This window comes from Thalassophryne amazonica, chromosome 8 (assembly GCF_902500255.1).
Source record: "Thalassophryne amazonica chromosome 8, fThaAma1.1, whole genome shotgun sequence".
NCBI lineage: Eukaryota > Metazoa > Chordata > Actinopteri > Batrachoidiformes > Batrachoididae > Thalassophryne > Thalassophryne amazonica.
This window is the reverse complement of record NC_047110.1, coordinates 105555340-105571116: the sequence shown is the minus strand read 5'-3', so window position 1 is coordinate 105571116 and position 15777 is coordinate 105555340. Positions and strand designations below refer to the sequence as shown.

The 15777-nt window shown below is 42.4% G+C and overlaps 1 protein-coding gene across 1 annotated transcript in view; it reads left to right on the top strand.

Annotated features, from left to right (window-relative positions):
* Positions 1-3116: 3116 nt before the first annotated feature.
* The window catches only part of LOC117514978 (aminopeptidase N-like), a 119387-nt gene continuing 106726 nt past the window's right edge, over positions 3117-15777 (top strand). The window contains exons 1-3 of the mRNA XM_034175541.1: positions 3117-4374; positions 13577-13719; positions 13855-13985. Of these exons, the coding sequence (XP_034031432.1) occupies positions 3776-4374; positions 13577-13719; positions 13855-13985 (873 nt within the window). The 5' untranslated portion in view covers positions 3117-3775. The remainder of the gene's footprint in view (positions 4375-13576; positions 13720-13854; positions 13986-15777) is intronic.

The window sequence follows — 15777 nt, the reverse complement described above, 5'->3', positions numbered from 1 at the left end:
ATAACTCCACCTCTTGCACAAGCTCCGGCTCCTTCCACCACAGCGAGGTGACGTTCCACACCCCAGAGCTAGCACCTGCTGCCCAGGTCTGGTCCGTCAAGGCCCTCGACTTTCACTGCCACACAAAGGACAGCGCACTCGACACCTGCAGTTCCCCCTGCAGGTGGTGAGCCCACAGGGTGGAGATGGAAAGTCCATGTTGCTTTTTCGGGCTGTGCCCGACTGGGCTCCGTGGCAAGCCCAGCCACCAGGCGCTCGCTGACGTGCCCTACATCCAGGTCTTGCTCCAGATGAGGGCCCCGGGCTTCCTCCAGGCCAGGTCACATTTCCTCTGCCTCATTCTTTCATGGTGTCTTATGAACCATTCTTAGTCTGGCCTCTTGCCTGAGACCAGTTTGCCATGGGAGACCCTACCAGGAGCACAAAGCTCCAGACAATATAGTTCTCAGGATCATAGCGGCACACAAACCTCTCCACCACGACAAGGTGATGGTTTCCGGAGAGGTCAAACCATTCTTTGAACAAACCATTCCAAAATCTAATCATCTAGGTATCTGTACAAGAAGTATTCCCACCAGGTTTTAAGGAAATCCATCCAGCCATTTTTTTTGTTATCTTGTCCACAGAGACACACACACATGCCAGTGAAAACAATACCCTGCTATTAACACTTAGCTGGTGTGCAGGGTCACCAGAAGTAGACATAAAAACTACTACATAGGCCTTCAAGGTTATTGATGCCGATGTTTATCCTTGGATTCTGTGGTGTGAAGTGGATGAAACTGTGGATCAGGTGGGTGGAATAGGAAAATAAAAAGTGTCTTATCCAATGCCACAAACTGGTAGCATCACCATCATATATTGGTAGTCCAACTTAGACTTTTTCCTTTTATTGCATTCTTTTTCATTGATAGAGAGCACTAAAATGAGTTGATCCTGATTTGCTAACCTTTGGTTGTGGTGACTCACCTTTGCTTCTCAGAACCAGTGTTGGGGAAAGTAACTTTGGAAAGTTACTTCATTAGTTAATTTATACAGTTATATTTTACAGTTACTTCATACAGTTAGTTCATTAGCAGCTGCGGACACCTTGTCGGCAGCTGCTGAATGTAATTAATAAAGTTACTCATAATCTAATTTGGTTATTTTTAAGATTTAGTACTCAGAAAAGTAACTATTAGTTACTTTGCTGATGAGTTACTTTGCTGATTGCTCAAATCAGCAGACCAAATTGTTCAGACCTTTGAACCTCATTGCTCAACTTTTATCCTGATCTTAGATCTTGATTAAGAACTTTAATCCTGTTCACTCTTCTTTGAGTCTGCTTGCTGATCTTTGAACTTTGAACTTGACCAAGGCAATTCATTCAAGGACATCCTGACCGGGATTAAAGGTAAGGATCCACCCCCTGATCCTGATGCCATGGATCCTGTTTGTAGCATTAAATGCGTTAGCATTAGAAATCAAACCACAAATCAATGCCAATTTCAGGATCAGAGGAATTAGGATCAAAGGTCAGAAGCAAGACCCATCCTTGATATGGACCCACACATGAATGAACTCTTTCTTAATTTGTAGAGCAGGTAGCTCAGTGGATGAGAAGGTGACCGACCAATATGTAGACCTGGGTTCAAATCCTGATCATGCTACCTGTGTCCTTGGACGTGACACTTCATCTGCATGGTCTCAGTCCACCCAACTGTAAATGGATACAGGGCTTGCCTGGGGAAGTAACCTGTGTTGGACTGATGTCCCATCCAATGGGAGTCATAGACTCTTGTCCACTTAATGCTACAAATTGTGGAGATGAACACTTGCACCAAAGGATCCCAGCGTCTACATAGAACTTACTTCTTCTGTAACCAAAGGCCCACTTTCCCACCAAATTTTAAATATATTCATGTCCTTTTGATACCTTGGTGAAGCACAGATAGACAAATGACAATGAAAAGGTGGTGGTAAAATACTACTACTCGTACTACTACTACTACTACTACTAATAATAATAATAATAACAATAATAATAATAGTAATAAATCACCACTATGGAGTGGGAAAAAGGTGATTCCCAGAATGGTTTGCAAACATCCACGAGTCTTTCTGGATTGTATAAAACAAGTTACAGTGTAAACTACTGAATAAATTTATATAATATCTGCCAACTTTATCATCAGGGTAATAACTGTGCCCCAGTGGTAGCAATCTTACCTCCCAGCAAGAAGGTGCAGGGTTCAAAGTCAACCTGCTGTCCCCAAACCCCTTCTACATCTGGAATTTCATCACATCTTGAGCACCATATGGGCAACCAAAAGAATCACATATAAACTGGGCTTGAATTAGTTAAAAGAGCTCTGCTCATCTATTGACTGCAGACAGTAACAACAAATCAAATGACAGTACTAACAATGAAAGTCGTTACTACTGTGTAGAAAGTATCTCCATGCACAGTGCCTGACTTTTAGTGGTTGTTAATTTAATGGAATGTACTCCAGTGGTGGAAGATATTGACCACAGTGTTGCTTTTCTTGGTTCTCTTTGGGGTTTGACGCAAATTTGATTTTAATTTCATCACTTCTCATCTGTGTGTCAGAGCCAAAGTATAACACGGATAAAGAGGAATTCCTCAAGTGGCAGCTTCCAACTTGTATCCAGACTGTTTTTTTTTTTTATAGCTGAGTGGGGGCAAGTGGTGTCCTTAAAGTTAGAGGAGCAGGCTCTTGAGACCAGAGTGTTCAAAAGTTCAATGCCTTGTTCAAACAGGAACCTGACTAAGGTACCGCTGAGTAAGTAAGTTGCACGGAGTGTGCAGTGGCGCATGTGATTGGGTGAATGTGAGGTGTCATCAGCTATGAGCTAGTTAACCTTACAACAGGAACATCTGGTCTCAGTATAGATAATCTCAGTCACACCCGGATCAGCCCTTCTTTCCTGGGTTGTTCTGAATTTGCTTATTTAGTTTGCTGAGGTGAAGAACGTGTGGTGCTGGTCAGTGGGTTCAAAGTTCCATGAGGATTGGGCTTTGAATGAATTTTTAGTGACTTTCAAATGATTCCCTATTCTCCTCCTCTTTTCTTTCCTTCCTTATCCAGCCCTCTCAGCACTCCTCCCTACATATTCCCACTTGTTGAGAGTTTGTCAAATGTATGGGGTCCATACAGATGCGTCTTTAGAAAGGTGTGTATCTGACCCCCTGCTTTGAGGATTTACCTAGACTTAGGAATTGAAGAAGAGATCATCAGGACGTTTGATTGTTTTTGGGGTTTTGTTTTTTTGTTTTTGTTTTTTTAGAGGCTTTGCTCCTGAGGACGTTCTTCACCAGCAGCATGGAATTACAATGAGTTAGCCAATCTGTGCTGTGTTTATAGAAGCGGATTGTAAGGACGTTTATGTGTGATATTTTGGAGAGGGCAGCTTGAGGATAAAGTGTTCCTTGAGGTTTACTGCCCCCTTGAATTAGTGGCTGGACCACAGTAGCCACATCCAGATGTGTAGATGTGTGTGAGAGAGCACCAACTGATTATTTACAGCAACGCCAGTGAACGTTGGCCTCTTCACACCACACATACTCTTTGCTCCTTCAGCAATAACAAAGTTAATGGTTAATCTAAGTACATATGCTTAATTGTTAAAGCCAAGCCCTGTTTATGGAAGGAAGACTATTCTGATACACTGAGTTCATTTGCTCCAGACCAGAGACGTAGAAGCCTGGGGTTTCTTTGGTATGGATTCATCTCCTCAGTGAAATCACCAGGATTGACCAAAAGAAGCAGCCACCATGTCGAAAGGGTCCCTCATATCCAAGGCTGTTGCTGCTGTCGCCGTCATCCTGACTGTCTCTGTTATAGGGGGAATTATCACCATGGTCATTGTATACGAGAAGATGCTTGCCACGTTGAATCCAACACCCCGGCCAACCTTACCAACAACAACCACAGCACCCCCACCGGTCTTGAGGCTTCCAGGGAGTCTTATACCTGAGAGTTACAAGATTTATCTCCAGCTACACTTTTACCCCAAGATCATTAAGGAGGTAAATGTCACCAGCCCCAACCAGACGATGCTCTTCACTGGAAACTCTACTGTTAAGTTCCGCTGCATCCAGACGACCAAGACCATCTACCTTCATAGTGACCAGCTCAAAGTTTATGGTGAAAAAGTAGTAAACACAGAAACAAATGAGGTGATAGGTGTTTACAGTGTCAGCTCCGAAGACAGTCCAAAAAACTTCCTGAAAATCATGTTGAACGATATGCTGGAGAAAGGTGGCAGTTATAGCCTATTTTTGACTTTTAAGGGAGAAATGTCTGGTCTTACTGGGCTTTATATGAGCACGTACACTGAGGGTCCCACAGGTGATGGAGACGATGGACAGAGGTATGTAAAAAAAGAAACTTTAAGATATCTGAGACAGTCAAGTAAATGCTTGAAGTATTATTCTTTATTATTCCACAGTGTGTTGCCCGTGGGGATCCATGGGCCCGAGTTTGGGTAGTGTTAAAAAAAAGGTAGCTGATGTTTTTCAAGGGTGGTCATAAATTAAGCAAAGTTTCTATCATGATTTTAACTGAAAGTGCTGTAAATTTAAATAAGAAAGTTTTGTGAATAACTGTATTTATTATTTGGCACATTTAGTTGATGTCATGTTTTACAACTAGCAAGACTGAGATATTGTCCTGGTTACCACGGACTGATTAATGGTGATATCAGCTTCTATTGTTTACTGTTTTTTTAACTAATATCAAAATTTCAAATAAAATGTCAAAGAAATGACATCATGAATTAACAATAATAACACAAAATGTTAGCCAATAGTTTTACTATAACAGTATACTTTAAGTATACGATAATAAACTAAAAATAGGGACTCAAAGTGTACAACTAGTACAATGGCAGTATATCGATAAGTGCACTTGTGGTATACTTTAAGCATAGGAGAGGGATATATCAAGTACATTGATAGTATATAGATGAGTGTACTTTTTGTATACTTTAAAGTGTACTTTTGCAAACATAAAATGAACTTTAAAATATACTTTTATAAACTTCCAATTTAGTCTGAAAAAGTATTAAATTTGTGTATTATTGTGATATCATTCATCTTGGCTTACTTGTATGGTGAAAATGAACACACACGCACACACACACACACACACACACAGTGAGAACTACACCTTGCTATCGCTGCTTCCCTGATGAAAAAAGTAATTACGATTTAAAATTCTACAAAAGTCTTAAACTGCACTCTCGATGGGTGATGGTCAGACTTCATTTGCCAAAAAAAACAATTATGTCCCCTCCCAAATTAATATTTAATACTGATTAAATTCCAGCAGTATGAGATAACTGTAACAAAGTGCATTTTAATATGTTTTACTTAAGTAACTATCATCCTGGATCATATTTACACTATTCATTATTCTGGCAAAAATAATTCTGTTTGCACATTAAGACAGTGTTCACATTACCACCTGATGTGACTGCAATCTGTCTTTTTTTTTTTTTTGTTATTATTGTAGCCATTGCCAGCAAGGTTTGCATTTATTTTCTATCTTTTTATTTTATTTGTTGGCATGTTTTGTGAACACATTAAACCAGATTTTTGTTTCATGTCAGATATGATATTAGACTTTAACTTTTGATACACAGCCATAAATAACTGCAACAGGTGCCAAGGTAAAGACAGTTATCGCTACTTAGGTAATTAAGTGATTACGGGAACGCAGAAAGTCAATTCCCAATATCGTATGAAGAGACTGCACAGTGGAAAGGCAGTAGGAGAGGCATGGAAAAGACGTGCTGGTACCATCTTTTACAAATAAGGGTGCACTTTAATAAATATTGTGGTGCTTAACTTTAAAAAGAAAAATTAAGGTAACAATTTGTATGGATCTTTTAAAGTCATTTCAACTCAGCCATTGCTGAATAAATGCCTTGAGACATTTATAGGGTGGTTGGTAAGGTTAGAGCCTATACCCTTGTGAATCACCTTGGGGCGACTGATGTTGTGATTTGGCACTGAGTAAATAAACTGAATTCAACTCAGCCACATGGGGTGTGCAGCCAGTACATTCTGAGTGCCGGTCCCAAGCCCGGATAAATGAGGAGGGTTGTGTCAGGAAGGGCATCCGGCGTAAAACAAGCCAACCCAACTATGCAGACTCAGAATCGAATTCCCATACCGGATCAGTCGCGACCCGGGTTAACAACGTCCGCCACCGTTGCTATTGCCCAACAGGGTGCCAGTGGAAATTGGGCTACTGCTGGGTGAAGACGACGAAGAAGAGGAGGAAAACGCTGCCTCGAACAGCAGGAGAAGAAGAAAACTAGAAGGGTGGAAATGTGAGTGGGGACTTTGAATGTTGGTAGTATGACTGGTAAAGGGAGAGAGCTGGTTGATATGATGGAGATGAGAAAGGTAGACATATTGTGTGTGCAAGAGACCAAGTGGAAGGGAAGTAAGAGCAGGAGCATTGGCGGTGGGTACAAGTTGTTGTACCATGGTGAGGACAGGAAGAGAAATGGTGTTGGGATCATTTTAAAGGAAGAGTATGTTAAAACTGTGTTGGAGGTTAAGCGAGTGTCTGACAGGGTGATGAGTGTGAAGTTGGAAATTGAAGGGGTGATGATGAATATCATCAGTGCATATGCCCCACAGGTAGGTTGTGAGTTGAAGGAGAAAGAAGATTTCTGGAGTGTGTTAGATGAGGTGGTGGAGAGTGTGCCCAAGCATGAAAGAGTGGTTGGTGAAGGGAACAGAGGTGATGAGGAAGTAATGGGTAGCTATGGTATCAAGGATAGGAATGGGGAAGGACAGATGGTAGTTGATTTTGCAAAAAGGATGGAAATGGCTGTGGTGAATACCTACTTTAAGAAAAGGGAGGAGCACAGGGTAACATATAAGAGTGGAGGAAGGTGCACACAGGTGGACTACATTCTTTATAGGAGATGCAAGCTAAAAGAAATCACAGACTGTAAGGTGGTAGCACGAGAGAGTGTCACTAGACAGCATAGGATGGTTGTTTGTAGGATGACTTTAGAGGTAAAGAAGAAGAAGAGAGTGAGAGCTCAACAAAGGATCAGATGGTGGAAGCTGAAGGAGGAAGACTGTTGTGTGAAATTTAGCGAGCAGGTGAGAGAAGCACTAGTTGGAGGGGAAGCAATTTTGGACAACTGGAAAAGTACTGCAGATGTGGTGAGGGAGACAGCTAGGGCAGTACTGGGTATGACATCTGGACACTGGAAGGAAGACAAGGAGACTTGGTGGTGGAATGAAGAGGTCCAGGAAAGCATAAGGAGAAAGAGGTTGGCGAAAAAGTTTTGGGATAGTCGGAGAGATGAAGAAAATAGACAGGAGTACAAGGAGATGCGGCGTAATGCGAGAAGAGAAGTGACAAAAGCAAAGGAAAAGGCATATTGCGAGCTGTACAAGAAGTTGAATAGTAAGGAAGGAGAAAAGGACTTGTACCGATTGGCCAGACAAAGGGACAGAGCTGGAAAGGATGTGCAGCAGGTTAGGGTGGTAAAAGATGCACATGGTAATGTGCTGACAAGTGAGGAGTGTGTGCTGAGAAGGTGGAGGGAATATTTTGAAGAGTTGATGAATAAAGAAAATGAGCGAGAGAAAAGGCTGGATGATGTGGTGAGAGTAAATCAGGAAGTAAAAGAGATTAGCAAGGAAGAAGTGAGGGCTGCTATGAAGAGGATGAAGAGTGGAAAGCAGTTGGTCCAGATGACATTCCAATGGAGGCATGGAAATGTCTAGGAGAGATGGCAGTAGAGTTTCTAACCAGATTGTTTAATAAAATCCTGGAAAGTGAGAGGATGCCTGAGGAGTGGAGACGAAGTGTGCTGGTTCCTATTTTCAAGAACAAGGGTGATGTGCAGAGCTGCAGTAACTACAGAGGCATAAAGCTGATCAGCCACAGCATGAAGTTATGGGAAAGAGTAGTAGAAGCTAGGCTTAGAAAACAGATGAAGATCTGTGAGCAGCAATATGGTTTCATGCCGAGAAAGAGCACTACAGATGCAATGTTTGCTCTGAGAATACAGTTGGAAAAGTACAGAGAAGGACAGAAAGAGTTACATTGTGTGTTTGTGGACTTAGAAAAAGCTTATGATAGGGTGCCAAGAGAAGAGTTGTGGCATTGTATGAGGAAGTCTGGAGTGGCAGAGAAGTATGTTAGGGTAGTGCAGGACATGTACAAGAATAGTGTGACAGCGGTGAGATGCGCAGTCGGAATGACAGACTCATTCAAGGTGGAGGTGGGATTACACCAAGGATCAGCTCTGAGTCCTTTCTTGTTTGCAGTGGTGATGGACAGGTTGACAGATGAGATCAGACAGGAGTCCCCATGGACTATGATGTTTGCAGATGACACTGTGATCTGTAGTGAGAGTAGAGAGCAAGTTGAGTCTAGTCTGGAGAAGTGGAGATATGCTTTGCAGAGAAGGGGAATGAAAGTCAGTAGAAGCAAGACTGAGTACATGTGTGTGAATGAGAGGGAGCCCAGTGGAATAGTGCAGTTACAAGGAGTAGAAGTGGTGAAAGTAGCTGAGTTTAAATATTTGGGGTCAACTGTTCAAAGTAATGGAGAGTGTGGTAGAGAGGTGAAGAAGACAGTGTAGGCAGGGTGGAGTGGGTGGAGAAAGGTGGCAGGAGTGATTTGTGAACGAAGAATATCAGCAAGAGTGAAGGGGAAAGTTTACAAAACAGTAGTGAGACCAGCTATGTTGTATGGTTTAGAGACAGTGGCACTAACAAAAAGACAGGAGGCAGAGCTGGAGGTGGCAGAGCTGAAGATGTTGAGATTCTCTTTGGGAGTGACAAGAATGGACAAGATTAGGAATGAACATATCAGAGGGACAGCTGAGGTGGGACGGTTTGGAGACAAAGTCAGAGAGGCGAGATTGAGATGGTTTGGACATGTGCAGATGTAGCGGCTGCACTCTGCGTTGTGTTGTTCTTATGACTCCGCCCATTCGCTCCCCTCGGGACGCGAACTCACGAGCTCCGGCATGGGAGTCGGACTCTCTAACCAGAAGGCTAAAACCCAGGGCTCTGGCCTTGTGACCAGAGAATCCTTTTGAGCTGTTGGGAGTGAGGTTTACTAACTACATCTGCACAGCGACATCTGCTGGCCTCCGTTACACTCACCCCCCTAAACTCACTCCCATCCGGGTACACGGCACCATTGTAGCGGCTGTACTCTGCGTTGTGTTGTTATTATGACTCCGCCCATTCGCTCCCCTCGGGATGCGAACTCACGAGCTCCGGCATGGGAGTCGGACTCTCTAACCAGAAGGCTAAAACCCAGGGCTCTGGCCTTGTGACCAGAGAATCCTTTTGAGCTGTTGGGAGTGAGGTTTACTAACTACATCTGCACAGCGACATCTGCTGGCCTCCGTTACACTCACCCCCCTAAACTCACTCCCATCCGGGTACACGGCACCATTGTAGCGGCTGTACTCTGCGTTGTGTTGTTATTATGACTCCGCCCATTCGCTCCCCTTGGGACGCGAACTCACGAGCTCCAGCATGGGAGTCGGACTCTAACCAGAAGGCTAAAACCCAGGGCTCTGGCCTTGTGACCAGAGAATCCTTTTGAGCTGTTGGGAGTGAGGTTTACTAACTACATCTGCACAGCGACATCTGCTGGCCTCTGTTACACAGAGGAGGGACCCAGGGTATATAGGGAGAAGGATGCTGAGGATGGAGCCACCAGGCAGGAGGAGAAAAGGGAGACCAAAGAGGAGGTTCATGGATGTGCTGAGAGAGGACATGCAGGTGGTTAGTGTGACAGAGGAAGATACAGAGGAGAGAGTGAGATGGAAACGATTGATCTGCTGTGGCGACCCCTAACGGGAACAGCCGAAAGACAAAGAAGAAGAAATAAACTGAATTCAGTTGAATATAGTCGGACTAACTCAAGTTTAGTAAGGTATTTAGTTAAGTGGTTTAGTACACTTTTTTGTCATCTACAAGGTTTAATTATAAGTTAGTTGAACCAACTTAATGTTTTAGTGTTATTAGGTAGCCAATGTCTTTCCTTTAAGTTATTCTAACATCTTTAGTTACTGTATTCTACTAGGAAATGTCCATGCAAATTGTTCCCTTAAATTTGTGGTGGTGGGGAGGAGGGTGGTCAAACTAAAAAAAAAAAAAAAAAATCACTTAAATCAGAATAAATTACCTGTTGCAATTCCACTTTTATGATTAAACTGTTTATTTTAAAACCATTATAAATCTATGTCTGAATTGTCTACCAACATCTTTTAATAAGTATTGACTACTAGAATATGCACACATTCTACTTGATAAAATAAATGGTTTCACTCATTCATTCATTTTCTAGGGCTTATCCAGGTCACTGTGGTATTTTCTCCCTAAATACATAAAAAAAAAAAAAAAAAAAAACAATTCCACTATTGCAGGAGTTTTTTTTTTCATGGAAAAAGAAGCCGAGCGATGCACCACCGTGCCGCTCTTGACGCGGCACAAAACCACCTCATGTTGGTCTCTCAGGACGGCTTTCAGATGGATTCCGGTTGCTTTTCTGTCGTGTGAATATCTGAGAAATTGAGCTTGAGCTGGACAAGCCCCAACATGTCCTGTGAGGCTTCATCACGGCGTTTCTTTGCGCCGAGCGACTGCACCACAACGCGCCGAACTCCTCCGCACATCTGTCTTAATGTGCCAGAAAAAGTACTGATGTCCACGTCTTTTCACAATTCCTGTGCTGGTCAGAGGACATACCGGATCAAGACAGTGTCCAGTTTAGAAATGAATGGCACATTTCACTTTTACAGGAGTTTTTGTCATGGAAAAAGGAACAAAGGTGGAGGAATTCCGCGCGTCGCGCCGGAGCTGCATGGCGAAAAGAAACGCCGTGATGAAGCCTCACAGGACATGTTCTGGCATGTTCAGCTCATGCACAATCACAATCGGCTATTCACACGACTGGAAAGCAACCGGAATCCGTCTGAAATCCACCTTTAAGCCGTCCTGTGAGACAAACACCGAGGTGGTTTTGTCCCACGCAATGAACGGCTCCGTGGCGCGTCCCTCGGCTTCTTTTTCCATGAAAAAACCTCCTGTAACGGTGGAATGTGCCGGAAAAAGTGCTGATGTCCACATCTTCTGCCTTTTTGTGAAAGTCAGACGAGGTCCTGGATCAACAAAGCTTTCACGTTGGAAATGATCTGGTTGTTTGTGCGGGGTGTCAGCCTGTCGATGGGGGCTGGGAGCGCGCTGCGCTCTCAGCAGTTGTGGGCCGTCCTTAAAGGGGCAGTAACACCCCGTAATCTGTTTAATCCCGATAAAATCGTCCCTGAAAGCCATATTAATTTTTCGAACGGTGTCCACCTGGAGGTCTCTTACAGTTTCTGGAAAAAAATTGATGCAGCAAAGATCCAAATTGTTCAGACATTTATTTGCAATAAAAAATAGACGAGAGGGGTAGACCACACCTCACTCAAAGCCTGCTCACAGGCGAATGAAGCAACCGACAGGCAGAAAAAACTCACGCATGCGCACAAGGGTTCAAGCTTGGCTGACGCAATCACATGTGATTCAAATCCATATGGTTTTTGAAAAAAATAATAAGGTTGGATACTTTTCTAACAGACCACGTATATATATATATATATATATATATATATATATATATATATATATATATATATATAAAACAAACAAAAAAAAACTCTACACTCACAAGTACATTTTGTGCAAAATGTACTTTATTTAAACCCTTTTCTACACATTGCCTACATACTGCTTTAGAACTGAGCTCTCGTCTCTCTGGTTGTTTAAACCCAGTTGCCAGCTATGACTGGGGTGTACGTCTTAAATGTTTGTGTTCAAAGAAACTGTTCTTGTGCATCAAGATGCTGCTCAGATATCAGACTGGTGTTGACTGAAACCAGGCAGTTCCAACCCAGGAGGGTCTCAGTCCAACTTCAGACATCAAATGTGGTGCAGATATGCACGATGTGGAGCCACTTTACCCAGAAAATGTCATCAGTTATAGGGCATGGGGAGGATCCACTAGTCCTAACCTCTTTATATTATTTGATGGTGTATATTACAACCCCAAACTGATTTTAAAATTCACCCTAACTCTAACCAGGACAAGTGTACCCTAGGACTAGGACTAGTGTATCCTAGGACTAGACTCAACGACTAGTGGGAAATTCACATAGTATATGAAGAATTTCACACTCATTTACTGGCTTTATCTTTGCTACTGTAGCTGATGTTAGCACTCTAATGCTAATGTTATTGGCAATGTGACAAAAGAAAGTTGAAATGAGTTTAGTCTTAGCCTTTTAGCAGGTGTAAGCTATTGTTGTGTAGCATTATACAAGCTAGCATCAGGCTATTTTATGCAATATCTTAAAAAAAGGTTTAAAATCTTTGCCACATGATATACATTAACTAAAAATGTGAAACAAAATAATGCATAAGCTACAGTTGGATAGCATTAAAGAAGCTAGTGTCAGGTTAATTTAGGAGATGTTAGCACTCTAATGGTAATGTTATTGACAGCATGACAAAAGAAAGTTCAAATGAATCTCATCTTATGCTTTGAGTAGGTGTACACTACAGTTGTGTAGCATTATACAAGGTAGCATCAGGCTATTTTAAGCAATATTTTTAAAGAGGTTTTAAAGCTTTGCAACATGATATACAGTACATTAATTAAAAATGTGAAATACAAACTAATGCTGTGTTCAAAACCCTCAGACAGTCGGAAAGGCCAGCCATAAAAACAACTATATTTATGGAAAAAGTGCGTGAGATTCACTTGGTTATTTGAGTCATCAACTACTTAGCCTATACAACAGTTTAGCTAGGCTAACATTATCTTTTGGGCTAAATGAAACTGTCAAACACATTTTTGTTGATGTGTGGTGCTGGTAACTTAATAAATCTGTGATTATATTACATATAGCAGTAATGTGTTGTTAAAAATTAATTTAAAGATGCATTTTCAACATTTATAACTTTGTCTCTCCAGTCGCAATTTGGACCGCCATGACCGCCTCGGGTTGCTCAATTTCCCCACAAGTTTCCAAACCGAAATTCCAGCCTGACATCGTGTTCAAGGCATTTTTTTTTTTCCACAAGCTGGAGGTCGCAATTTCCAAACTTCTGAGGGTTGGAGGCAGCATAACAGCGTACATCAATATGGACCCTCTTGAATAAAACACATTTAAATAAAATTACTTTTCCAACAACATTTCTTCAGACAAGTAAACAACAGCTGTACACAAGAAGATTCCAGGGTCAATGTTTATCACTTAGAGTTCATTTAAATCAATAATTAATAAATGGAAACAGTCATACAAGGTGCATAAATGCACACTGGGAGCAATTTCAGGATTAAGGACCTTGCACAGGGGATTTTAGTAATTTTCCTATCTGACATGGAATCAAACCACCACTTTAAACTGTGACTCGAATCATGAAGCTAGGCAAGCAACAGAAACAGTTGCCCAGAATCCTTTGCTGTTTTATCAGTATTCCTGCACCTGATAATACACGGAGCACCATCTTTTTGTGTATTAATTTCAGATTTCTAGCCACCAGCCAAATGCAGCCGACATATGCCAGGAGTGTGTTTCCGTGTTTTGATGAACCAGCGATGAAGGCCAAGTTTGACGTTACCATCATCCACAGAAAAGGCACTACAGCTCTCACCAACTGGATGTTTAAAGGTGAAAGTCACACTGCTCTAATAGCGCACACTAATTCGCATCCTTCACAAAACATGGACGTTTTTATTGAACTATGAACCTCAAGTAATAAATATTAAACAGTGTTAATAAAGTAAAATCTGTCCATTCTTTCAGACTCCAACTATGAGGGCGACTGGAAAAACACGCATTTTGTGTTAACAAAGGAAATGTCCACGTACCTGCTGGCCTTCACAGTGTCAGAGTTCACAGCGACTACTTCAAGTTACGAGCACGTAACAATTAAGGTAAGTCAAGTCATGTAGAGTGCGAATTCTACAATGATAAAGCAAATGTAGAAAATGTGATCTTTAGCTAGCTAGCGTCAATTATGTAGCTACTACGTTAACCTAGTATGTCATCGTTTGGCTTGCGCCACGCACTGGATGTTAGAATTAAAGATAAGGATATATAATGCTCCCCCCCCCCCCCCCCCCCCCCCCCAAAAAAGGTGTTCTTTTTAACATTCATTCATTTTCTGCTGCTTATCTGGTTTGGGGTCATGGTGGCAGCAGAACATACAGCTCAATCCCACACTTTCTTGTCCTTGGCCAAATCCTTCAACCCTTTCTGAGGTATCCTGGGGTATTCTGAAGGCATCTGGGGAAATATAATTCCTCCAGCATGTTCTGGGTCTTCCCAAGGACCTCTTCCCAGTTGGATGTGCCTGGAATGCCTCCCTAGGGAGACAACCAGGGGGCATCCTCACCAGATGCCCGAACCACCTCAGCTGGCACCCTTCAATATGAAGAAGCAGCAGCTCTACCCTGAGTCCCTCTGGGATAGTCAAGCTTCTCACCCTATCCTGGTGTGTAAGACCAGATACCCGAATGAGGAGTCTAACTTCCGCCTCTTGTATCCGCGACCTTGTTGTTTTGGTAATTACCCAAAGTTCATGACTAGAGGTGAAGATAGGAGCATTTTTTTTTTTTTTTTTAGCATAGAGATGAAAAACAGAGACTTGAACGTCCTCATCATACTTTGAAGTAGCCATGAGTCGCTTGAACTGCCATCTTGTTTAAGGAACTGAATGAAGTTACACCAGGTGTCTCCAACTCTCCTTTCAACAAACAGTGGGCAATTGACCTTGATGCCTGTAATGTTGCAGCTGAGCAGTGAAAAACACTTTTTATAGTTCCACACAATCAGCCAAATCCCAATTATGAATTAAGAATATTCCTAACTTTGAATTAAGAATATTCACCGGCCTCCGAAATCTTCAGCTTCAACTGCAAGGCACGCATCAGCTCCAAGGTGTCATCCAATTTGCATCTGAGTTCAAGAGTCATCGCAGTCTGAGAATGCACTGCCTTGCCGACCTTCTTAATCATGACGGACAAGCGAGGGCCCGTGGTTCTTGCTGCTGCCATCTTGCTAATTTTCCAGTAGATCAGGGCAGCACATAAGCCAAAAAGTACCAGCCCTGCTGCCATGAGACCAAAAATGAATAGGTCCTCGACGTCCTCCACAGAGAAAGGCGCCAAGCATGCCACATGCCAGGAACTCCAGGAGTCGAGGACATAGCCCGCAGGATACGTTCCATCTGGGCAGGTAGGATCCCCCGGTCCTGACCTTCTTGTAGAAAAAAATGGTGTCAATAGCGTTCAGAGACCAGCTGATCAATTCCATGGTTAATCCAATAGTAGTCCAGTAGATCCAGAATCCAATATAGTTTTGAGGAATTCACAGTCTGGTGAAGTAGGGACTTGAAGGTTAAAAGCAGAGAGATAAGGGAGAGTGGAGGAGATGCGACCGCCCTCGTCGGACTCCCAAGCTGAACAATAATTTTTGTAGAGCCTTTTAAAGCCAACCAAAATTACAGAGTGATTTTATGTTATCCGGACAATTATTCCAAATATTAACAACTTTAACATAAGTAGGACCATATGTACAATGGCAGTGTTAATTTTACACTGGTGATTTTACTGTGTACAGAGCACTTGTCCTGCATGTTTTCTCACTGACCCTACTCCATTCACAGATAATAAACCTAGCCAGGTGTGCATAGCCAATCAAAAGTTGGGAAACAGCAGCTTAAGA